General features: G+C 39.8%; 1 protein-coding gene across 1 annotated transcript in view; it reads right to left on the bottom strand.

The window, feature by feature from the left end:
• Nucleotides 1–4,856: 4,856 nt before the first annotated feature.
• LOC134864651 (VPS10 domain-containing receptor SorCS1) overlaps nucleotides 4,857–26,776 on the bottom strand; it is a 157,209-nt gene continuing 135,289 nt past the window's right edge. The window contains 14 exon segments of the mRNA XM_063883810.1: nucleotides 4,857–5,825; nucleotides 6,768–6,925; nucleotides 8,079–8,184; nucleotides 9,190–9,289; nucleotides 11,933–12,067; nucleotides 13,413–13,525; nucleotides 15,018–15,144; nucleotides 17,647–17,780; nucleotides 19,371–19,557; nucleotides 21,813–21,926; nucleotides 21,928–21,985; nucleotides 23,019–23,132; nucleotides 25,156–25,289; nucleotides 26,346–26,463. Coding sequence (XP_063739880.1) covers nucleotides 5,764–5,825; nucleotides 6,768–6,925; nucleotides 8,079–8,184; nucleotides 9,190–9,289; nucleotides 11,933–12,067; nucleotides 13,413–13,525; nucleotides 15,018–15,144; nucleotides 17,647–17,780; nucleotides 19,371–19,557; nucleotides 21,813–21,926; nucleotides 21,928–21,985; nucleotides 23,019–23,132; nucleotides 25,156–25,289; nucleotides 26,346–26,463 — 1,660 coding nt within the window. The 3' untranslated portion in view covers nucleotides 4,857–5,763.

The following is a 26,776-nucleotide window of genomic DNA, read 5'->3' on the forward strand; positions in this document are numbered from 1 at the left end:
CACCCTTATTACATGAATATACTTCACCTATTAAAACCCCATTACACCATTATAACCCATATTACTCTGTCATTACACCCATGTCACACCATTGTTGCACCTTCTGCCACCCATACAGTATTTTTCCAATGTTACACTGTGGTGTTACATCAATATTACAATCATATTACACTGCAATTACACAGTTTTTGCATACATTTTACATGTAGACACAGCATGTCAAATGACTATGTCCCCCAAGAATACAGAAATGATTTATGGTTGTAATTACTCCCCTGAACTCCCCAACAGGAGACTAACAGAGTTTCAACTATCAGTCTTTAAGTGCCACTTTACTGTGGCCATCAACATGTTTACCCCTTTTATTTTAATAATAAGTGTAAAAGAACCAGCTGTAATGACTTCTATCCTTTGTGCACTTTATCACTCACTTAAGCATCATTATATTCTGAAACTTCATAAGGTTATATCCATGCCAAAATTAAGATCTTCATCTTTAATGACTCAGTTTCTCATCTCTATTTTCGAAAGAATCCTCGACAAAATGTTCTCAATTACCCTCGGATGGGGAGGAAAAAATGACTGGCCTTAAGTTTCTCCCAATTAAGTATTCTATAAATAATTTAGAGAAAAATACTAGAAAAGCTCATGCAAAGTCTTTGTTCGAACATTTAAAGTTTAAAGATTTTTCTTGAGCTCCAAAACAGTCAACTAAAAGTAATTAGGGCTTATCATTTTGGTAGAATCCAACTCTATTAATAGATTTGTTCTCAGAAATGTAAGATTAGGAGATAAACACTTGAGGACTATGCGAAAAAAGGTATCCATTAAACAGAAAAAGGTGGGGGTTTTGAAAGCTTTGGAAGTATCGCCAACAAAAGATCAGTGAAAGCTCAATTTAAATTTGAGTATTTAAAAGTTGCAGTGATGCATTTACTTGTATATTGAAAGGTACTGTTGCCAAAATCAAGATGAACAACACGGAGTGGGACTGTGTAGGGGGGGTAGTTTGGAATTGTGTCTCTTTCTCTCCTTGTCACAGTCTGGATCAGGACATTCAGGATGGATTTCCTGTTGCCGACCCTGCCTGCTTTTGACTCACCGTCCTCGTCTGATGCCCGGTAAACCCACCAGCCTTCTGTCCTATGGTTTGTTATCTGCTTCTTCAACCTTGGTTCCTGTCTGCCAGTGTCTGCATTGGGTTTTTCTGTCCGAAAACGTAGACCTTCCTACAGGTTGACAAATCCTCTGCTTAGCCCTGACCTATCTTTGGCCTGTCCCTTGCTGGTTTGTCTGCTTGGATGTATTACCTGTGTTCTTGACCTGCCCTGCATCTGCTGAGATTTTACAATAACTATCATCACAAATGATTCCTGGTTTCCTGTTGGCTTGGGTTAAAACACACCATGGGTGACATAAATAATTAAAGAGAGAACAACAATAGAGCTCTGTTGGTTAAACGTACATGATGGTTTTCTTGGGTCACGTAGCCAACAGCCAAACTAGTACAGGTGCTAGCTACTGTCCATTAGCCTCTATTACTATCTCACATTCATTCATATGCAAAGTCACATCAAAACAGTCTACTGATGCTTTTGATGTTCTGACTTTTACCTTACTTGTAGTTGTGGACATTAAATCATGGCCAGAATTTGTGTCTGATGACAGACATGAAGTGATTGGTGCTGTATAGTTCTGGTAAAGTCAGCTCTGCACAGAGAAAAGTTGAAATGTAGTCAAGAAGGAGAAACCATTTACAAGCCAAAAAAACAATTAAAAAATTATTTTACATACCTGACAAAAAATGGTTGAACCAGGATTCCAGTTTTCTATATAAATTGCAGTGATACATTTACTTTCTCTTTAGGTTTCAGGTCTGTGTCCCTGAAATACTTTAGTTTTTTTTTTAGGTCTGTTGTCTTCATTTACTGTGATCTTAAATGTATGTTAAGTTAATGCATTTTTTTTATTTATTCTATCCGTAGATGTATTGTAAAGCACAATGTTTTCATTCTACTATGAAAGCCTTCTAGTGTTCTGATAGAAAAGGCTACTTGGCGGTTGGATCTCTGCTAACATTGCATAAATGGGCCTAACCTTAGCTCTAAGGTATACTTATGTTTGTCTAATTCAATCACATGTCATGTCTTTAATAACACAGCTGGCACAGGTGTCATTGCCTGGGGATCACAATGGTATCAATTGAAAACATTAAAAGACGAGTTGAGCCCCAATTATTTCCTTACATGTTTGCAAATGCGAAAACCATGTTTAGATAAATGTTTGTGTGTGTAGAAGAAAAAAACAACTCATGCTTGATTTTTTGTCTTTATAGGTTGAATATTACTTCCTCAAATACATAGTATTTCTTTACAAATATTGTAAGAAAATGAGAACACAGTTAACAGACTTCTTTCCATTTAATAAATATGATTATAAATGCATAAAACAATTACACACAGCACAGTTGAGGTCAAACAAAAACACTGTAACACCTTACCGTCTGTTCTTATACAAAAGCTGTACAGTAATAAAACTTTTTTTTTATTGTTATTCATATTTCTCTACAAAAATAATAATCTTGCTAAGTCTGCGGGGAGGAGGGGATTGAGAGAGAGGGAGAGAGGATGAAAGAGTGGTTCAAAGGTAGTCTACAACTTGATACTGTTCTTACATCACAGCTCCTAACCAGGCTGACTTCCTGTTTCGATCTTTTTCCTCCCAATGAACCCCAGAGACAGAAGTTGCTTTTATCATGACGGAGCCCCTACTATTGTCTGGCCAATGTAATTTCTGTTCTATGTCATTAAAGTTTGAAATAGTACTCCAGTTGTTTCTGACCATGGGTTTACGGGCTACAATACGGCTTCCTCAAGCTGTTGGAATCCAAGTCACACCCCTTTTTTTAAATCTGAAAAGTGAACTGAAACGGACTACCATACACCCTTATTTTGCAACACATTAAAATAAATCTTCAAGCATAAAAATCCAATCATTACTGTATGTATTGTTACATTACTTGACGTTTCAGAGATGTCGCTAAGTGCAAATTCTGACCTTCAAAAATGGAAGACTGTAAACGCACAATAAAGATGAAAATGGCTGCAGAGCTGTTACCAAAAACATTTTGGCATGCAGGCAGTTTTGAAATAGTAATGTTTCATCTCAAAAAGGTTAACCACTTTTATAAAGGGTGATGCACACCGGCAGTATGTTGACATAACATGTCCCATCCACAACTAGGGATTGAAAATACAGAGACTCAACAGTATGCAAGTGGCACCATCCACTTTTCAAAATCTCTAAAGGTGTGCAACATAGAAATGCTGGGAAAGATTTGGGGTTAGGGTTAATTTGACTCTGATGGAGGAAAAGCTGAACAACAGCTTATTCTGCATAAACAGCGCCTCTGGTGAAAATCCACTGGAAGCCAAGAGCTGTTAGCTTGCCACTTTGTGATTTCACGGAGGAAACACTCGAACAGAACCCCTTTACAAGATGTGGCCTTAACCTTAGGTATCGATGCAAATATTGCCCCTCACCAACTAATTGACACAGAGTGAACCTGGAGCCTTAAGGTCCCTCAGAGACCCACATTGTCTGCTTGGTCATCCAAATTTGTAAGCAATCCACACAATACCAATTACTTTAACAATATATTTCCCTGCACACTCTTTGATCACCAGGCCATTCTACCTCTAAATCCCATCAAGTCTTGAGTATTAATTCACATGAGTCCTAATCGATTGCTGCTAGTACTCAAGTACGAACCAGACAAAACAATCCTCAGACAAACTTTCTGAAAAAGTCTTGGACTGGTAGTTTTTGTCCACACCCTGGTGTATTTTGATTGCATTGAGAACATAACATGATTGAATTTCACAAAGTAAACCAAAACGCAGGGGATAAAACGTTGTCTGTTTTGGATCTAGATGAGCATGGCTTACCAACAGGTTGTAATGAGATAACGTGGAGCCTTAACCACAGGCGTTTTTTCTAACACTTTCCAAATGTGTTTGGTTGGAACATGAAAGCACAACCAAACGTTTCTTTGGAATATTCATCTTCCATGTGGCTCCATTGGTGTTATCTCCGGCTGGTTGTTTTCTATATTCTACTGCCAAATTTCTGACCAAATAAAATGATTGTGCACTATGAAACCAAACCACGCTTAATAGAAAATTAAGTAAAGTATCAATATGCTTTTGATCTGGAGTGTGTACATTATCTATTGATTGTGTTGTAGGTGAATCCACAGTGGCAGAGTTGTTATGGCTATGTCTGTACAATTGTGAAAAAAAGTCAAAAAGGAGGAAAACCTATCTGGAAAGGTTGCCTCGGAAGATTTGAAAGGCATCAATCAGGCATTTACAACTGTCAGATTCCACAAGCAAAGAACGACAGGGCTTCCCCTTCCTCTGAACAAGCTAACCATCCGTGTAGCCAGGTAGCATATGCGCTCTAGTTCTCCTGCTCCTACAGCGCGGTATAATGAGCCGGGATGGAGGCGGCTGGTACTTGAGAGCGAGTCAGGACATTAGCCTAAATGTGTCACCAACCTTAGCCGGCCTTGAACTTGACTGGCCACATGAAGTATTCAGGAAGTCAACTTATTCCATCAAATCCAGTACAACGCTCTTAATGCATCTTGGCCCCAAAAAGCACTCTACCATCTCTATCCGTACCTCCTCTCTCTCTCTCTCTCTCTCTCTCTCTCTCTCTCTCCTCTCTCTCTCTCTCTCTCTCTCTCTCTCTCTCTCTCTCTCTCTCTCTCTCTCTCTCTCTCTCTCTCTCTCTCTCTCTCTCTCTCTCTCTCTCTCTCTCTCTCTCTTCGCTGCCATGCTCTTTGGATCCTCCCACAACAAGTATCTTATTTCCAGCAACATCCCCTAAATCTGAGCTTTGATAAATTGAACTCTGCCTCCAGTGGCGAGGTTGGCTGTGATTGGGGCGTGGCCACTTTGGAGCACTTTTCTTTGTGGGATAGTCCTCTTCTTTTGTTCCTAGAAGGTGTAATAGTTATTGTAATAGTTATAACAGTGGGAATCAATTGCAGTCGGAAGGTGAAGCGTTGCACCTTTTTATTCCGAAGCATGAAACACAAGTGGTATGTATCGTAAATAGTACCAGAAGCATTAGATTAACAGCAAACGTTAAATAAAACGAGAAAAAACAAAAACCTGTATTTGTGTTAAAAAAAAAAGGACAAAGAATATTTCAGTAGAAAATGTGTATTGTGCCATAAATCAGCTTCCTAAGAGACAATGGACCAAAAAGCTTTGAAGTACCCTATTCACATTTTATAACAGCATTTCTGTTTAGTATGACATTTGTTATTAAAATACACAAATTTATAACAGACATTCATGATTTACAAAATAAATGTGTAATTCACTTCATCAATTTATATGAATAAATAATACACTACTGCTGATAGCTTCATAGAACAGCAAACCTATCTCAGATATGTAAGCAAAACCAAAATATTGTTGTTCAATAAATGTTTTATCCTCTCTAGTTCATGCTGGCGTTCCCACTGAATTATGTATCTGACTTGTATAAATAAATGGGAAAATGTTTAATTTATCAGACACATGTCGAAAGGAGAATGAAAAACCTGTACAAAGTGTCTTCAGGTTTGAACAAAGCACAGTACTGTATGTGTCAGCAGGGTCCAACATGCAGAGGTATAAAGCTCAAAACCATTGTGTCCAGAATGTTAAAAAATATCCATGACGCTGGAGTGGTAATCCAGTCCAGAGTTTAGACGATGTATGTGGGGAGTTCTGTGGAGAATTTCACATGTACATGAGGTTTCATACATCCTGTGGATAAACGGGAACGGAGAAATAAACAGGTGTCAGTTAATATAATGAAGTAGAAGCTTTTACTACTACTGCCATGCAATTCATGGTAAACATCTGCACTGGAATTATGAAAGGAAGTTAGGGGCAACCTTGGTAATGTGATTAGTTTGCGTTCACTTTTGTCAACGCATTAAGCTCTCTGGTCTCATAGCAAGCTTTTACATGTTTACTTTGAAAGGCCTTGCATTTTCTTCTCTCGAAATGTAAATCGTCTCATTTCTCAGAAAAGTGAACATTTAATTAATAATAGCATAGTCTTGTAAAAATCGTACAGGTAGCAATGTTAATCCTTAAAATGTGCGACAGAAATATGGCTCTCATTTTCTACCCATGAAAAATGATTCCATAAATTCTACGAGTTGGTAAAACAGACATCACGTTAGGACAGAAAATATATCATAATATACAGATGGGTGACAAATGAATGAAAAAAACTGAATAGATGATGGGATGGGTAAGCAAAAGAGCAGATGTTTCTACAAAGGTTTAATGCTGTAATGAATATGTCATTTACATAAATGATATGGTCAGGCATTCAGAGCACCAGATCGCAACCCAGCCGACCGCCTATGGGAGATTTTTTTAGCAACGTTTACCGCTCACTAACATTTTTTTCTTTCGATTATTCTGTCATTGGTAACCCATTTGTATTCTCCGGTTATGAGAAGAGGACAATGCACTTCTAGTTTTAGTAAGAAGCAGCTGCACTTCTCATCATACTCAGTTTTGCTTATCTGTCGTTCACCACTTGGCCGGATCATTTCACTTCTGAGAAAGACAAAACAAAAAGCACAGGATGAGTCCCAAGAACGAAAACACACACAATGGTATGCGGTGGGAAATGGAGAGAAAAGAAATGCCCACCACCAATAAGGGATATCAATTGAAGTGGGTGTTTACCTATGGGCCGTGAGTTAAACTCGGTGTCCAGAATCTCCAAAGAATGCACCAAGTCCCGCTGTGAGTTTGGCGTGGTCTCTGTAGGATTAGCTGGACTCATCATTTCTTGTTCTTTTTCGTTCTGCATCTGCGCATAGACGTTGAGGCCTGGGATCTTCCTTGAGGAAAGATTTACAGTGAGGCGAAGGATATAGAGAGAAGCCTAACTAAAAACAGAGTGTATATAGTATGCTACCATCTGCAACAAGGTACTATTCTTGTTTACTTTATAACTTGTTTGATGATGTGAATTTGCAGGTTCGTTTTTCAGATTTTTTTCATCTGTCTGTAAATGTCCTTGACCCTTTCTGCCCTTTCCCTTGAAACTGCACCTTGGACATAATTTAACATTTCAGAAAGGTCAATTGCCCGCACTCAAAAGGCTTAATATTGATAGCGGGTGAAGCCTGACTGACATTTATTTTGCGAGGAATGACCTAACAAAAGATTCTCAACAGGATATCAACAGATGTGTGAGCCGATTGTTTTCCGAGGAGCACTGGGTGCGCCGGTTAAGATGTTTGACAGACAGCGTTCAGCCTTCTGTGGAGCCTTGCAGGCTGCTTTTGTTTACTGAGCTGTCAGGGCGCCATGACACCATTCACAACCTCTCTATTACCTAGGCTAAAGTTTGACGACTATATTGATATGACATTTCATTAGTGATGGAATGTAATAAAGTACATTTACTCAAGGACTGTACATATACAATTTGAAATATACAGTTTTCAATTAATGCTACTACATTTTAGAAGTCAATATTGTAATATGTTCTCCACTACATTTAGTTGACAACTTTAGTTACTTTATAGATTCAGATTATATGGTTAATACAAAAAATAAATAAACCTCTGAATATTCATACTCATTCATATTATGTAATGATAGGTAAAGAAATCTAGCAGTAGTAAAAAAAGGCATTTAAATTAACGAAAATGGGCTATTCCCCAAGACAAGTACTTTTACTTTTGTTAATTTGAGAATTGTTGTTGTACTTTTAACTTAGGTAAGGCTTCAAGAAATGACTTTAAGGAAGACAATAACTGCCAGATATTAATTATTCTTCTCAGGATTTTGACTTTAATTACATAATTGTTAATGGTTTTCAGAACTAAAAAATGTTTGCTTATGGTCATATCTCCCAAAAATTCGCAACCGTGTCCCTAATCGTCTTTCGTAGGACTTTTACTAATAACAGAGTATGTTAAAGTTAAGTATTGCTTCTTTTCCTTAAGTCAATTATCTGCGTTCTTCTTCCACCAAACACTTTACCTCTTGAATTTGTAGATGACAAATATAGCTAAACCCACAACCACTACTGATAGCAGCATTAGCATGGCAGAGCCACTGTGGTTCTCGCTGGTGTCCACTAGGGGCGCTGCAGAGACAGGGGCACAAGATTTGTGGAGTATTAGCAACACAACACACTATCCCCACCTGTATTTCCACCCAACTGAATCATGCAATGAGCAGTCAACAAGATAATTGACACCTATAGATGAATCATTTTAATATACAGTAGTATCTCTTACTCTTTATCTTATAAGCCCCTTTAGGACAGTAGCAGCATCCCCAATAGGAAGAGGCACACATACTTGTAACGATGCTCACTCTCTGTATGTCTCTGTGTAGCTACATGGTGGGAGCCAATCAGACACAGGGTTATTAGTTGACGGGGGCAGAAAAATTATAAAAATATAACTGACTTTTCACTGGATCTAGGTGTCCTCATAGTTTGGATGCTTTATGTTCTGTCCCACTTCATAGCACACATACAAAGACCCTCTTGGCCAACCCTGTGTCCTACAAAATGACATCCCATAAAACTAAACTGCATTAATCTTTGAAAAAAACATGACTTCCTCCGTTTTAAGCTCTTTGCTAATCGTGAAGTAGGGTGCAGAGCCTTGCGGTTTAAAACAGTGCGCTAGCTTTGTTTCTATGTAAAACCTCCCCTTGGTAGCTTGCGCTGCTTTTTACTGTCATTGGATTGGTTGCTTACTAAAGTTAAGTGGCCAGTCAAGGTCAAAATCAAATTTATCTAGGGTAACGTTACAGCCTAGTCTGGCGGCAACGCTATCTGCATTCAAACACAATGGCATAGTCAGCCCAGAGCTGTTTTAACGCTGGTTAAATGAAGCTTTACAGTTGCAGTATTAAACTCTTGGTTATTGCAAGGAAAAATGCTTGTTATTTCACACAGAAAACTAATCTCCTGGGGTAAAGTCCTGTCATAGCTAAGCTAATGCTTTGATTGTTAATGATTTGTGATTGGTCAAAAACAAACATATTCCAAGATAAATTGACAATGCAGTTTAGATGTCTGGGAATGTTATTTTTAGGAAACCAGGCTTCTCTTAACAGATGCAACAAAATTGTTTACCTGCTGATAAATGTGCTGCATACACGGTGACTTGGACTCCTGGCCGCAACGTGAACTGGACAAGATTTTGATTTAAGGCGCTGAGCAAAGCCTCCGAGAGCTGTGGGGACACAGAGTGGGTTAGGATTTGAACAATTTAGCTTTATTCAGTAGAAAAAAAGGAATGTAGAAAATGTCATCAAACCTCAGTCTCATCCATCAATGATTTTGACCCATTCCTTATTAACTGTGTTTTGATTCAGAGCAAATTTGTTTGTGTTCCTAATCGATCTTTGAAATGATTCATCCAAATAATTGTAAGTCAGACAAACATAATTGAGGCCAAATATAACTTGCCCTTGACCTCGACGAAATTAAGCTTAAGATAAGGGAACAAAGGTATGTTAATAGATGTTTTGACTTTGATTATTTCTTTTGAAATAATATATCGCCATATCAGACGCTTAATCAGAAATAGGTTTAATACATGCCTTTTTTTGGTCACTTTTGGGGAGCAGAACAACCAACCAACCAACACTGATCAACATTGACCTTGTAAGATTGTTTTGTCAAACACGTTTGAAAGCAGTCATTTTTACACAGATTCTTTGTAAAGAATTTCTGAAGAGCAAAATAAAAACATGACTCAGACTTGTTCAGCAATGGTCAGCTATATACATCGGCCAATTGCTAATTTTAGCAAATCGATCATCCGTTGGTACCCTGTACTGTATTTCTTTCCTTTTTTTATGAGCATCTCAGTTCAACACAAGTCGTTGAAAGGCTCTTTAGTTCTGATGGGAAATGCAGACATATATTTTTGAAATGTTATTGTTTTGCACAATTAAAAAATACATGCCGTGGAAAAAATGAAGTGGTACCAGCATTATCTTTTTCTCTTGTTTTATTGTTTATAGATATGTCTTTGAGTTAAATTATTTATTTTTTTGTTTTTGTTGTTTTCTATAAACTACTGACATTTTTTCTCTGTGTTGGAATTCAACAGACACTGGAATGGCTGCCATACATGTAGAGATAAAGGTTTAAGAAAAATCTGGAGTGGTCTCTTAATTTTTTCCGGAGCTGTATACAAAATGATGAGCACTGGGCTTTTCTGGAGCCTCCACCTAGGTAATGTCCATAACACAAGATGGATGTAGAAGTGCACAGCAATGTTCATTTTACCTCATTTTTGTAAATAAAAACACAAATTTCATTTCTTCAAAGAAATACAAATAAACACATTATGAGCAACAGAAAAAAGACAAGACAACAATAAAGTGGCTACATGCAGCACAATATCAACATGAATACTTTGATGCACTTTAAACTCAGAACATCTTAAAGGGAGTGATTACCTGCATTATTTGAAAGTGCTACCTGCATTTTTAGTAAGTGCCCGTGACCCAAAGAAACCTCACTGCCTCCACCAACAACCCCATCTGAGCTCTCCTATTTATGTAAGACTCTTTGTCTGCAGGACCTTTTTCATGCGATGCATAATGCATAGGATGCTGCCTCACTTGATGTCTGCTTTCCAGACTGGCAAGTAACCTCTTGCACTGAGAGCATCTAACTCTGATTCAAATCTGGCAGATTACCCTGACCCGAAGGTAAACCGTAGAAAGTCCAATCTTTTTCCCCGTAGATCCTTTACTTGCGCAAATATAATCTCTATCCTGAGGCTCTAATCCTTTCCCAAGTAAATGAAATGTGGCTCTTGAATGTTTTTCCATAACAGTTTTTCTCTATTTAATCTGCATTTATGTGCATAAATGGATAGACAAAACTAAACAAAATGTTCCGTTTCTCTCTGCACATTCAAGTTTTTCCTCTTCTTTCCTTGGCTTCATTTATCTTATCTGCCTCATTTGCCAAATTAATTGTGATATGATTAATTTCTGCAGAGCTTCATTCCCCTGCTTTATATTTCTTAGCAGTTTAAATTTAGACTATGCTTTGACTAATTACTTTTTCCCACTGTATACCAGGGTCAGTAAATCTATAATACATTGCAATAAGCAGAGCGCGCTCTACACTTTTAAGATGCCAACCTTGAATGAGGATTTATTGCCAGAGTGTCGAGGAGGGGATCTTTGCAGGAGTTTGACCAGGTGTGAGCGGAGGGAGGGAGGAGGAAGATCGAATTGATTTCCTTCCCAGTTTCCTTCCCTACACATGCCTGTGGAATTCTTCCCACGGAGAGGCAGTCCAACATTTTTATCAATCATTATCTATTACAGTACGTGAGGCCCTGAGCTAATTTGGTCCATCTTGATACACTGGTGATTTACTGAACTGATCAAGCAGGGCAATTTCGTTGTCTGGTTCTGTTGCCCCCCCCCCCCCCCCATAGGATGTGACTTGAGGGAATTTAAAAGCCGTTCCCCGTGATAACTTGTTAATACTTGTCAGGCTTATTGATGAGTCTATTGCAAAGATTCCTCAGGCGGGTTCTAAAATTAGACTCGTGGAAAGACCTGGAAAGGCTTCAACGGATCTATACTGACATCTGCTGGGTGAAGGAGGAAGGTTTTCTTTTTCAGGGAGCAATTACTGAGCAAGCTGCTGCTAAAAAAAAGGGATCAACCCATGACTCACAAAGGCAGGAAACAGGAAAGAATGATTCACACTTTAGCATGGTGGAATTTCAATGAGGATAATGAGGTGAAATGTATCCACCCAGACATGTAGTGTCGGGGGCTGGAAACTGGAGTGACTGCTGCACACACAGAAGCAGACGGAGAAGTTGTTGTTGACTCACCTGATCTAAATGAGCAGTGCTCTTCTCCGCTCTGCCCTCAGTGAGCTGTTTGTCGGGTAGAAGGAAAAACTCTGCCGCTGTAGGTAAACCTGGGAGGATGGTGACCAGGAGCTGATCCTCGCGCACGCCTGTGGCCTGTAGCAGAGGTGGGAGAAGTACTCAGATCTTGTACTTAAGTAAAAGTAGAAGTACCAAAGTTTAGCTATACTATAATTATGTCAATACATTTCACATAACTATATTAGGCCAGTTGAAAGTAATAATATTCAATTGAGATTTCAACTTACTAAATACAGTTATTTGAAATTAGTTGACATAATGCACTTCATTAAATTCAACATTTCAGTTTGGTCAGTGCAGGGCGCTTTGTTAAGGCGACAATATAACGATATTTGTCAAGTGTGAGGTGTCTTAAAATAAAACTAAGGATGATTATCGGGCATTAGTGCATAATCAACTGTTACTGTTCATGAAACTCATTATACGAGCTAATTGCATCATCATTTATCAGCTGTTAGATTTAAATGTATGTATATTAACAGATATAAAACATTGCGTTTAATGATTATCTGCTTGTACTAAGACAAGGGCTTTTATCTTCCTTTGAGATCATCATCTGGTAATCCAATAAGCACATTAAGCAGATACTTTTTACTGCTTAAGCAGCATGATGTTGAAGGTTTTGATGCTTAGATGTTTCTGTTCTGCTAGGAACTTAAAACAAATAGAAAGCATGTCAGTTAATAAATCCACTGATTCCTGCAGGAGCCTCTGGTTCTTCCAGCTGTTGCGCTGTTTTGCCGCAGTGAATCGTGAGAATGTGAATGTTTTAACATATCATGTCATATTTTCAGCTGAAATTGTTCTTCCTTTTGTGTTCTGCCTTCCAAGCTGGGGTTGTCATGAAAAAATGATGTCAGTAACAAATAACAAAAACAGACGTGCTCACTGAAGACTGAAAAGCCGGGTATATTTTTGGAATCAATTTAGATTTTTGCACAATCAAAAAAAAAGCGTGATGCAAGGCCTAGATTGCTTGTTGCTAGGAACAAAGTATCTATATTCAGCGGATGTTGTAATAAACAAAGTTAATGAGGCAAAATTCGTACTTCACATTGCATGCTGGGAGTTTGAATCAAGTCTTACATATCAAAGGTCTGAAAGCACTTGCGTCTTCTTAGGTCAGTGCAGACACCGAGTGACATTTATCCTGCTGTATACAACATCCCCAACCTTGTTACTGTACAGCCCTGAACTCTGAGGTTTGCGAGCCACTGCAATCAGCATGCTCTTGAACTGTATTTTTCCCCCCTCTTGTCCATCTTGCCTTGTCATTTATCATCATTAAAGTCAAATTCATGTCTCAAAGCTGTAGGGAGGTCAGGCAGCACTAATAGACCGTCAGAGCTCCAGTCAACTGCTGACAGCACTTACTAGAGGAAAGCAATGGTTTCCATGAGAAGACCTGAGAGAGCGTTACCTGGATCAGAGAGTTCTTGATGACTCGGCTCACGTCCTGCCTCCATTCTGCAACATCAGGGTTGTGGTCATCCAGGTTTGATGAAAAGGCGAGCAGATGAGAGCGGAAATATTCTGCAAGGAATAAGATACATTTGTGTGAGCTGCTTTTACTTTTCAGTATAAATCAATATTATCGCCTCATATCACATGACTGCTTTACTATGTTGTTCTCAAACCTTTATTAATACTACTTTATTGCATTGTGTAAAATCTAGTAAACAGTTGGTAAAAGTTGCTTGATTATTTATGTATACTTGAGATATTATTTATAAGACTTCATCACAAATGGTTTTCATATGAGAGAGCCCATTCTTGGAAAGTGGTAACACTCGGGAAGTACAATATTATAAATAACTGTAGAATCATAGTAAAAACAAAACATGCAAAAAGTGCAGACCATCGGTAAAGCCAATATATTTTCTCAGTAGGGATTTTGTTTTACCGATTATTCTGACACTATTTGAATGCAACACAAATGCCATATCCTGTAATGTGAATCATGATACTGTATATGTACATGCCCCTAAAAACTGATCCGCTAAAATAAAGTCTATCAGTCTTCTACCAAATTTATGAAAATAGGGCATCAATCTTCAGTAATATTGCTGACAAACACAAAAACAAACACACAAACTGAGCCAAAAAAAAAGAACTTTCTTCGCAGTGGTAATAAGATGTGGTTAATAATTAAATGGTCCAAAAGGTTGATTGTGAATCACATTTTCACCTAAGATCCCTTTACACAAGGGTTACAAAGACAGCCTCGACTCTCTGCACTTGGAATTACATTTGTTTCCCTTCTGCACAGATGATAAAAGATATAGGCACAATTTCAAACCATACCCTACTCACTCCTATTCCATGGCAACATCTGTCGATATTAAATGTCTATCTTGGTTTGTAGTTTATTGTTTGCAGGAACTTCTTGTAAAAAGCGTGTTTCATGACGGACACACACACAGCGATCAGTAGGACAGTTAGGGCAGCAGGTGAAGTCAGGTGTGATGCAGACTACCTGTTGGAAGGCTTGATAACACACTAATGTATCTATATAAATAATCAACTTATCGTCATAACGTTGAATGTCGGCCTTTAGCTTAGCGTTGCTGACGCACAACCATGCTATCGTGATGTAGCTTGTTTTTTATCTCACGTGAGCTTTTTTATTTCTGCCAATAGCATTTACCCTTAAAAATCATAAAGTGTTGTTAATATGTGGAGATGATCCCATTGAACAAAATGTGATAACTATCAAAAATGTGAGTTTGCCACGTTGCTTATTTTTAGCAATTTACTGAAATCCAATGGTGATATCACAGTGCTTTTTGTGTAGGGAGCCCCTTGCGATGCAAACTTCTCGGGAGTATTAATAATGTGTTTGTTTTAGGATAAATTGAGCCTTAAGGCAGTCTATTGTTTTGTTCATCAAATTTGTATAAAAACATAACATGGTATACTGTAAACCAGATATATTGATCTATATGTATCTTATTAAGTCAATTGTGTTGAGTGAACTTATGTGTACAGAGATACAAACTCTCAGCGGAGATGGAGTTTGGCTCACCGTGGACTGCGATGGCTTTTCTGTCCTGCAGAATAGTATTCCCTGCAGACACCTGCACAGTGACTGCATTGATGCCTTCTCGGGAGAACGTGCAAGCCACACTTCCCTCCAGGGTGATTATCGGCTGCTGGGGGAGAAAGAGGGAGACGGAAATGGAAAGTACGGGAGAGGGAGATGAAGAGAGTCAGAGTCTGGAGGTCCCAGTGAGAGACCTCTTATCAACGGCCGATGTCACACTGCTGTTATTTACACTACAGAGGTGCAAGCCTTCTGGCACACTGTCAAATACTCTCTCTCTCACACACACACACACACACACACACACACACACACACACACCCACAAGACACATACAAGCATACGTTCAAAGCTTGGCAACAATCTGTGCTGTGCTGAATAAAGTGACTGGGCCCGCAGAGAGTTCCCTGTGCGACACCACCGCTCCTCCCTGTCATTACTCATATCTCCATTTGTTCTTCAAATAGCTATAAGATGCTAATAATGCTGTGGTTTATTATCCACTGACATAACCGGCTGTCCTTGTGGAAGACCTCTGTTGGCATTGGGCAAACACATTTACACAACTACAATTATGATGACAGACAAGCATACAGTGCCTCTGTTGGCCCAGAAAAAAGGAGGCTGCTTTGAAATATCATAATTCCACTTGCATTTCAGAGGCTTCTCCATTCCCCATTATGCATTCAATATGCTTATTTCACTCTATAATTACAAGTGCTCGTAAATGTTATAGAAATATTTTATTGTATCTTAATTGGACATTTTACCTTAACTTCTTGTGTTTATATAAAGATCTTGATTTGATTTACATTTTAAATTGCATGTTTCTTGTTATGTTTGGTAAAATATTTTAATTCTAATTTAACTTACAGTATATGTCATTGTAAAATGGAGCAAATGTCAGAAAATCTTAATTCCAGCGGTATAAATGGAGTATTCTGATTTTAATATAGGATTCTGAGGTATATTTAATGGTATTTTTAGTTAATCATTTATCCTAGCATTGATCTTTACCGACTCGGGGACACATCAACAAGAAATCAAGCGTTAATAGACAAATGGATTTGGAGCTACAGTATGTTTGTTGGAGAAAGGCTCTGCTTCAGAAGGACCTCTCACAAAACAATTCTGCTTGAGAACTAATTCCTCCTGATAAACACATTCATTAACCCTCATTGTCAATACCAAAAGTATATTATATAACAATGAGGTTATGATAGTGGAGGGAGCTGTGGCAGCAAAACAGCATTGGCACATGCTGCACATCAGCAAAATAGTAAGGCGTCGGTTCATAATGGCCACATTGCTTGCACGAAGATGATTGGACATTACTTGTTAGCTGGTGGCCTCCCAGCTGTTGAACCATGAAAGAAGCAGCTGATGCCAAGCAGTTAGTGCCAACGCAGCTTTACTGCTCTGCCTGGGACATCGATTTGCTTAATTTCCCTCTCTCTGTGCTAAACGAGACAGGTCTGGGGCATGTTAACTTGGCACCAGAGCTAAAGGTTTGAAGTATATTTTAACCTCTGCCAAAGGACAAGTGATACAACTGTCTTCTAGGAACTCCAAAATGGTCTGATTTACATTATCTTTGGGAATTACCTGGGTTTTGAATGTTGAACGCACTAACTAGCGAACAACTACTTTGAGGTGAAGCACACATTGATGTGAATTCACTCTTTTTGTTTCAAATGTACAGGACTTTGAATATGAGACATTTTATGCATGAGTAAGATAAAAAACTGACATCCTTAATTTTTCAGGTAATTTTGATTGATTTACAAATGTCGTATTCATAAACCTTTATTACACTCACAATAAATCAATCCTACTTACTGATACTGACATGCTATTATCCCGTTTAACCCTTTTGACTTAACCTTGGCCAATAAAATACAACAACACCATGTGTATGTTGAACTTTAGGGAGGTTTGGTTTAAATTGAAGCTAATGAAATAGAACCTTTTTTGGCCCGTAGATAGTTTATTTAATAAATTTAATAAATTTAATAAATTTACCTCCATGATTTTTGTTTGTGAGTTTGCTTCTTCATGGTCAAAATCACTTAAGTCAGTTTGGATGAAAGCGTAATCTAAAAAAATTAAGCATAGCCAGTTTGCCAATCAGCCTGCTATTCTTGTCTTTTCTTCTGGTTAGCAAGATATTGTTATTGTAGAGGATTTCAAAATAACCGTTAGCGCTATAGGTCCACTCTATAAATGTGCGACCAATAATGGGCCAGAGAAAAATAACATTAACAGACGGAATGGAAAGTTCTCTGCACGACAAGATACGACTTAAGTAAAGAAAATTGTATTTTCTGACTTTATATATGTGTGAGATTGATCAGCTCTGCCAGGCAGCTTTCGACCTTAGTTAGAGGAGTTATAATGAAAAAAGGATACACTTCACTGGCTACCAGTAATTAGGCTCTGCCTCTGATATTCTCTGATTAACAAGGCCATAATCTTCTGCAACCTGGATGCCCAAAAATTGCTTAGCAAAATAATGATTCTCGCATTCCGGAGCAGAAGAGTCAGCAACATACTTAATTGCTATCGGCAAAAGGCGCACCCGAGAGAAGTTGGAGTCCTAAGTGTACACTACCTCTGTGTTATTTCCGATCCACCAGATGTAGGTGACCGTTCCCACTTGGCTGGGCAGCAGAACAGCAGTCAGGTTCACTTCCTTATTCTTTACCGCCACAAAGGGAGCTGAGAGATGGATATGCTCCAGCTGACCTACTCAGGCACACAGATATAGCACATAGTAAACTACAAAGACACGTAAAAAATGAAAGAAACATATATGAAATGAAGGAGAACGAGGTGGAGTGTGGGTTTTAAGTGGGTGGGGAGGGTGAGTTTGTTCAGAATTCTGTCCCGCGCTGGGACTGTTAGCTGCCATCTGTGCGTTATTTTTCATTTGCGGCACTCCGGAGCCTGGGGTGGCTCTGTTTGTTTGGCGGGCTCACAAGATTGACAGATTGGCAGGGACAGCAGTGCTCCCTGATCAATAAGTCAGCTACGTTACATCTGTCACCCCCAGAATACACCAGGGGTGGTCAGCCCTGTTACATGCGAGGCTGCAGCGGCTATCATGGGCTGAGCGGCTGTGAAGTATGAGCTGACTTGAGTAGAAGTGTAATGGGATTTGTTCTCTCGCTTGTTTGTTTGGTTATGGGAGAGTAGCATGTTCTGTGAAGAGATAAAGAACATAATGTGGTACACCGTGTACAAGTTGACAGCCACAATTACTCTGAATTAGAAAAAAATGGAAAGTAGAAAGAGTCAAAGACAATTCTAAAGTCATTTTGAGATCATTCCTTTACTTTAATATATATCTAAATACATATATTCAAATATTAGACAATGTGGATATTTTGATCAGGAAATGTACTGTTAAGAATCATTTAAGTATGTCTTAAGTCACACCAGGAAGATAGGCACAATTGAGAGGTCCATCGTAATTTAGAATGTTTTGACTAGTCGAGTCAATCGATAAAAGATATTTATGATAAAACAATAATAATCTGTGATATATCCTGTGTTATTACAAGTCTCAAATAGTTGTATTTCGAGTAAATAAGTTGGCTTTGTCGCTCCTTGGCATTGACAAAGCTACTATCATATGGAGCCGGTGTGATCGTCCTCCGTATATTGTGCACTATGAAGGGCAAATGCTCGTATGTCAGTAATCTTGCTGCTGCTATCATACTACGAGCATTATCTGTACCTACAGTGGTCACCATGTCCTCTTTTCCCCACTCCTGTGTAACAAGAAATGAGCCCATGGTTCAAACAAAATGCCTTTCCCTCCATTTGGATAGTACCTAACGAAAATGAGTCCAGCTGCCGTTTATCATGGGATTAGGTTTGCAGTTACAATCAGGTTGTATTAGTGGTCTCCTGTCGATACATGTTTTTGCTTTGTCACTGCCATGCAATTCATGGTAAAAAAATCAGCTTTGGAATTACGGGAGGAAGTTGGGGTCGATTTGGTTAATGTGATTCATTTTTGTAAGTTAAGGTTTCCAGAAATGGTGTGCATCAACGCATTAACGTGGACAGCCATGGTTCCACAGAAAGATATTAGCATGACCAGGTTTAGAATCAGTTAATTATACAGACTGGAGGAGAGTTTGGCAGAATCGTTAGTGGAATAAAATGTGACTGCGCACTTGTATATACTAGTATTGTTCATCCCCTGTTGTCTTTAAACCTCGGTGATGAAAGACAGCAGTTTCATGCATTAGCTCGAAAAACTCCATCCTAATAAATACATATGCACATTTACAACTCCAAATCTCGTCAAATTCAGCAGTATCTCACATGCAATATGCAGATAGAGCATGACTGTCTCGGAGCCGAGGCTGTTCTCCCCGGTGGCGGTCACTCTGTATATTCCCACAGCTTTGTAGACGTGTTTGATCCCGTCCTCAATAGAGCTCACATTGGAGTAGGTCAGAGCATGACCATCTCCGAAGTCCAGTGTGATGCTTGTCCTCGCGCCGTCTCCCTGCAATGATCACACCCACAGAACAGAACAGTTCACAGAACCAGTGGTTCAAGCAAATTCTTACATTGCACTCCACCAGTACATGGCATTTTGTTCTTCTTGTACAAAGATGTGTAATGATGTCCAAAAGCTTGACACTTTAATTGCAGGTTCAGAGTATTTGTTGTCTCTGTCGTCCTAGGGATCGTAACGTATGGTACTTTAGAGTGATGTAATTCTTAAGTACTGCAATTGCAGACGGGCATCCTAATGAGCTGCTCCACCTATACATTAATCTGTGAATAGCTTTTGATGTGTAAATTTCTTAGTTATACTAGTTCATTTCAAACTAATGATTTACTTCTTCATTAGCAAATGAGGGGGGAAATCTGTTTAGGACATATGGGATTTGTTATCACAAAAATACTGCGAGATCCATCCATCCATCCATCCATCCATCTTCTCCCGCTTATCCGTCAGGGTCGCGGAGGTAACAGCTCCAGCAGAGAGCCCCAAACTTCTCTTCCCTGGCCACATCAACCAGCTCTGACTGGGGGATTCCAAGACGCTCCCAGGCCATAGAAGAGATATAATCCCTCCACCTGGTCCTAGGTCTACCCCTCAGTCTCTTCCCAGCTGGACTTGCCTGGAACACCTCCCTAGGGAGGCGCCCAGGTGGCATCCTCACTAGGTGCCCGAACCACCTCAACTGGCTCCTTTCAATGCGAAGGAGCAGCGGTTCTACTCCGAGTCCCTCCCGGATGACTGAACTTCTCACCTTATCCCTAAGGGAGATGCCAGCCACCCTGCGGAGAAATCCCATTTCGGCCGCTTGTATCCGCGATCTCGTTCTTTCGGTCATGACCCATCCTTCATGACCATAGGTGAGGATAGGAACGAAGATGGCCCGGTAGACAGAGAGCTTTGCCTTCTGACTCAGCTCTCTTTTCATCACAACGGTGCGGTAAAGCGACTGCAGTACCGCTCCCGCTGCTCCGATTCTCCGGCCCATCTCATGCTCCATTGTTCCCTCACTCGATAACAAGACCCCGAGATACTTGAACTCCTTCACTTGGGGTAAGGCCTCATTCCCCACCTGGAGTGGACATTCCATTGGTTTCCTGCTGAGAACCATGGCCTCAGATTTGGAGGTGCTGATCCTCATCCCAGCCGCTTCACACTCGGCCGCGAACCGATCCAGTGAGTGCTGAAGGTCACAGACCGATGAAGCCATTCGGACAACATCATCTGCAAAAAGCAGTGGTGCAATCCTTAGCCCACCGAACTCCAGACCCCCTCCCCCACGACTACGCCTCGAAATCCTGTCCATGAATATCACAAACAGGATTAGTGACAAAGCGCAGCCCTGGCGGGGACCAACCCTCACCGGAAATTGGTCCGACGTGCTACCGAGAACCCGGACACAGCTCTCGCTTCGATTGAGATTGGATGGCCCTGAGTAGAGACCCCCTCACCCCATACTCTCGCAGCACCTCCCACAGTATCTCCCTGGGAACCCGGTCATACGCCTTCTCCAAATCCACAAAGCACATGTAAACCGGACGAGCGTACTCCCAGGCCCCCTCCAGGATCCTTGCGAGAGTAAAAAGCTGGTCTGTCGTTCCACGACCAGGACGAAATCCGCATTGTTCCTCTTCAATCTGAGGTTCGACAATCGGCCGGACCCTCCTTGCCAGCACCTTAGAGTACATTTTCCCGGGGAGGCTGAGTAGTGTGATGCCTCTGTAATTGGCACACACCCTCTGATCCCCCTTTTTAAAGAGAGGAACCACCACCCCGGTCTGCCACTCCTTCGGTGCTGTTTCCGACTTCCACGCAATGTTGATGAGACGTGTCAACCATGACAGTCCCTCAACACCCAGAGCCTTCAGCATTTCTGGGCAGATCTTATCCACCCCTTGCCACTGTGGAGTTGGTTGATCAAATCAGTGACTCCCCCCCGTGAGATTGGAGTTGATCCCCCTTCATACTCCAGCTCCGCCTCTAACATAGAAGGCGGAGTTGTCGGGTTCAGGAGTTCCTCAAATTGTTTCTTCCACCGCCCTAACACCCCATCAGTTGAGGTCAACAGCGTCCCATCCTTACTGTACACAGCTTGGATGTTTCCCTGCTTCCCCCTCCTAAGGTGTCGGTAACTACTTTACAAAAAATATATGTTTTCACTTAGCAGGAGATCTAAATAGGAATGTTACAAATGCTTGGTATGGTATTGACAGTTTGTGAGGTTTTCTTAAAAAGTACAGAAAACGGCTTACCTCCTCTAGAAAAACAAGGAAGGTGACATTGGTGCCCAGAGTGGCTGACAGCGTGCCCTCACTGGTGACCAGGTGGAGACCTTTGGGTGCTTGGATGGGACAATGCTGCCTCCTGGGCGGTGTACTCCACACTAACTCCAGCCGTACAGTTATTGGAGACAACTTTTCTGTAGCTGCCAGAGGTAAAATAAAGAAAGCTTGAATATAATTATCGTGATACCACAACACTTATAACCTTGACATGCATAAAAACAATAATTGAAAAAAAACAAAACGTTCTGTTTACTATTCAGAGGAAAAGAAAAAGCTTTTTTGAAACACTGCTGATTAAATTAAAAAAGTTAATGAAAAATAGGATGGGTTAACTGATCTTTTCAAATGAAATCTTTGCTGTTTCAAATGGGAACTTCTGAAGCTTTCAGTATGTCATGGTTTATATTATTATAAGCAGTGTGCAGATGTATTAAAAGGGTACCCTGCAAAAACTACACACTTTGCCAATAATTACCATCTAATATCTGGACTTAGATTATTTATTTTTTACTTGGTCAAAACATTTTTGAATTCAATATTTGAGAAATAAATTAAGTTTACAATAAACTAATTAAAAACGCTTTGCAAAAAAGTCTTGCCAGTATCTACTCTTTTAAGACTCAAAGTATCCTTCAAAGTCAGATTTAGATTTATTTCTATTTCAAGACATCTGTCCGTTTTCTATCATCCAGAGTTATTATTTCAAGAATCCTTATCAAGCGCACTTATTTCACTGCACTGGCAGATTATAACATTTAACACTTGTTTGAAATCTGTATTTACTCAAAACCATTTTCAAAACCTCTTGGACTGCTTGAAATAGACCTTGAAAGGAAGGTTGTTTTGTTAAGGAGAGTAAAATCTTGAAAGGCCACATTACATACACCCGTCTACACTGAACAAAATATAAAATAATTAATTCACAGCTTTTCAAAACATGACTCAAACACTTCTTCACCCACAGTGGATCACATCATTACCAGCAGTTATTACTTGTAGCATGTTTGATCATTCAGCCCGCATTCTCCTCAGCCTGTCCTTGTTGTCCCTGAGAAACTAATTAACGTACACCAAGCTATTCGCCGCAAATGCACCGCTCATTTCGCCCAATGCCTGCGAGTCTCAATTGAGAATACGTGCGGCTGTTCTAGTTCTCTCTCGTCCTGCACTCACCCGGTGCTGTTCAGGAACGTCATCCCTGTGGTACAACTCCTGGACATGGATGATGGATGGAACCAAAAGGCAGGGGTGCACTTGCCGTCGGTCCGTCTCTCGTAGCCATAATCACTATGAGGATGGGAGTAGACAAAACAGAAACAGTTATCCAATTAGAAAAACCAGGAAACAAAAAATCCTGAGGCTGTTTGAAAATGATGAACGCAGCATTTCAAGTGCGACATGTAGTTGTAAAATGGTTCATTTCACCCACAGACAAAACAATCAAAGGAAAATAAATTATTTCATGTTGAACAAGACAATCATCTCTGTATCTCAAATGGTATTTTGAGCAACTAAAATCAAAGATGATTTCATTTTAGCATAGACTTCAGAGAAGTTAAAGCAACACTTTGGTGCTTTTCAAACACTGCCCACAAGTTGTTTTTCCTAGAAATGAAAAGGGAGAGCAGCGCTATGTTGCCAAAATGATAGCGACAAATTGCCCCAATTAGTGGGACATGCACACAGATGCAAAACTGTTGTGATTGTTAATGAAAGCTATTAGGCTCAGTGATTTATGGTTTTGATGGTGCTTGTTCCAAGAGCAGGCTTGCTCAAGAGACCAGATTTGGGACCAAAGCAGGAAAAAAAAGAACTACTGCTGATGATTATAAGAAAGCATGTTGTGAGGATGTGTAAAAAAACATTTTCGTGAACTGCATTTGTATTAGAAAGAGTCACCAGTAGCAGCCACCAGAGCATCCTTGAATTATGGTTTGTATTCAGGTACAATTAATTCAGTATCCGCGAATGAAACTTGTGTATTCATTCCAACGGTTTTTTTCTTTCTTTCTTTGACAGTGTCTATATTGGTTTGGAAGTCTTAGAGGAACTCACGCTGCTCACAGTTGGAGCTGTATTGTGATATAGGATTTCATCGGTTTACTTTGTGTATTTTTAACATCCCTATTAGACCCTATTTACTCAAAGATGTCAGTATGCAAAGTGAGTATACTTGATTTTTAATATGGTTGTAATGTACCCCATTGTCAAAAAAAAAAGCACAAAAGAGAATCTTACTTATGAGACAAATGGGTAATCCTCTAAATGTGTTATTAAATCCTGTTTGAGTAATGAATGAAGAAAAAGTAGAAACTATTCATTTCTAAGCCATTTCTAATGATTACCATTATGTCTTGGTGTCACAGACAGGATCAACATTATTCTGTGCTGATTTTGCTTTGCAAAAGAGAACAGTCAAAATGGAACCAGCTGAGGCCAAGATGTCCTGAATTGACAGTAGTTTTGCTCAAGGTCCAAAATACCTGGGTTCTACTTTTCTGAAAATGTGTCCTCTCAATAAGCCGTCCCTGGGTGTAGATGGTCTTACTTTGATAGGAAAGTTGATGGTTCCTAACCCTGACCCTAATGGTAATCGAGCCCTTGCACTCTAGATGTCAATGTGTCCTTGGGCAAGTTACTTAAACCAATGATGTGTGAATGTGAGTGTCCCTGAGCAGGTGGCGCCTTGTATGACAGCTCTGTGTGAATGAGTGTGAATGGGCGAACGCTGACTGTAAAAGCACGTTGAGTGGTTGTAAAGACTGTAAAAGTGCTATATAAATGCAGTATATGAACTATTTCTAATGATCAGTCAAGCTCTGTTTTTAACCAATACCTTGCATTAATTGTTGTAGTCTCTATGCCTCTGGTGACATCATGGGGAGTATTTCTCAGATTGTAAAAAGCTTAACCCAATTCTAATTCTGTATTTTAAGACACTCCAAATCCAAAGTCATGGATATAGTTCTTGCTCAACTATTTTCAATAAATAAGTATAATTGAAAAACACCAGAGAAATAGAAAAAAATATTTTCCCCAAAACATTACTAATTGTGACCCTGTAGTAAGATGTGACTATGAATGTGCATATCACTATTAATTATGTTTCTGCTATTTGTTAGCTGTATGCTATAAGTTATTGTTAATCAGTTTGTTGCTCTTTTCTGATCAGTTGATTTTTATTTATTAGCAGTTTAGCTGTATCTAGTTGTGTTTGTATGCCCCTCAAGCAATACATTATTACTTGATAACGAGGGAAATAAAATGGGTCTGTAAAGGGATAGTTAAAAAAGATACAATCTAAACTCACCATTCAAAGTCTGCCTCAGTACAGTCACAGGGGCCAGACGTCATGGACACAGAATACGTCTTTCCCATGACACACCTGGATGTGGGCTTCAGCTTCCGGTAGATCCTTTTCACCCCCATGAGGCACGACTTGACCTGGGAGGCCCAATCCATGAAGAAGCACGAGCAGAGAGGGTTAAAAAATATGAGCTGCTTTTGTAACTTGCCACTATAAATAATTTACACGATGCAACCAACCATGTGTGCATCTCACTGTGTGTGGAAAGCCCCGCTGCCTTGTTTAACTTTGGCTTGTTTCCTGTTTCGAATATTTACGGGCCTTGTGCTGTGTGCTGTGTTAAACTCAACAACTGTTCCTGCGTTGCAAATGTCACACAGTAGAATGTCCTGCTTGAGTTGTTTTTTTTTTAGATGACGGCATAAGAAGGGGCAACCGCTGCCAATCCTTTTACCCTTTTATCTATGCATGAAAAGTGAATATGAAATCAGTTTGAGTACAAACTCCAGACTGTTTCACTGCATTCTATTATCCTCTTTCTACATGACCTGAACATCCTGCCTTTGTGCATTAGGTGTCAGTAGTGAGATGCTCTACACAAATCTGGCTGTATCCACCAAACGACTCCTAGCTCCTTAAAAATGTCATTAACTTTTCACACAAACACTCTCCTCCGTTTTGATGTAAAGTTGAGATTTTTCTTGCAGCAGATGGAAATACAGCATCTCTACATTGCCTGTAAGTTGGCCCTGTAATTGGCTTGGACTCTTGTCATCTTCCAGGCTATATGTTTTGATCATTAGCCTGGTCTGAGCATATGGGTGTCTAAACCAATTACAGAACAGGAGCCGTGAATAAAGTCATACTTTCCAGTCTCTGGCTGGGCTCCAGGCCCCGGCCAGGTTGAAGGCTCTTCAGGCATGTTTAATGTATGCGGAAAGGGGGGGTTATAGTCGGTTGACTCAGAGCATCAGCAGGAAAGGAGGGAGAATATGCATAAGTGCTCTGGGAACTCAGAGATGTCCAGCTCTTAGTCCACTCAGTAAAGCGCCAGGCTAAAAGCAGTCAGTGATCACACATTACCCCTGAGGCTGAGGCATGGTGCTTGATGAGTCTAAACATTGTATCAAACAACATTTAAAGGGGCATTGCTATGCCTTTTTGGGGTTTTCCCTGGTAAAGCGTATCCTTACCTGGTTGTGAAGGTGCCATGTTTGATAATCCTCCTCTTTACACCTCCTGTTGAAGATGGACCTGAAGTCTATCTTCACCAGCTGCCACTCGGAGCGATGACTGACGTGGCCGAATATCCTGGAAAATAGTCATGCATGATGGTGGTTGTTATACAAAAAACATGTTTCAAATAACAACTAACAGAAATAGTGTGTAAGGTTAGAATGGTAAGACTTTATAAAAAGCAAATTCTAACCGTAAGATTACTTGATTCGACCACCAAGAAATATTTTATCATATTGTGCCATTCAGCTTTACTGTTGTAGAATCACTCGACTCCCGGTGGTGGAATGTCTCAATTACTACTCCACTTCCTCTCTTACTTCTTACTTCACCCCAATTACTTGACACCTCTTTTGACATACAAAACATTTGAAGAGCAAATGAATTC

This window comes from Eleginops maclovinus, chromosome 5 (genome assembly GCF_036324505.1).
Source record: "Eleginops maclovinus isolate JMC-PN-2008 ecotype Puerto Natales chromosome 5, JC_Emac_rtc_rv5, whole genome shotgun sequence".
Lineage (NCBI taxonomy): Eukaryota > Metazoa > Chordata > Actinopteri > Perciformes > Eleginopidae > Eleginops > Eleginops maclovinus.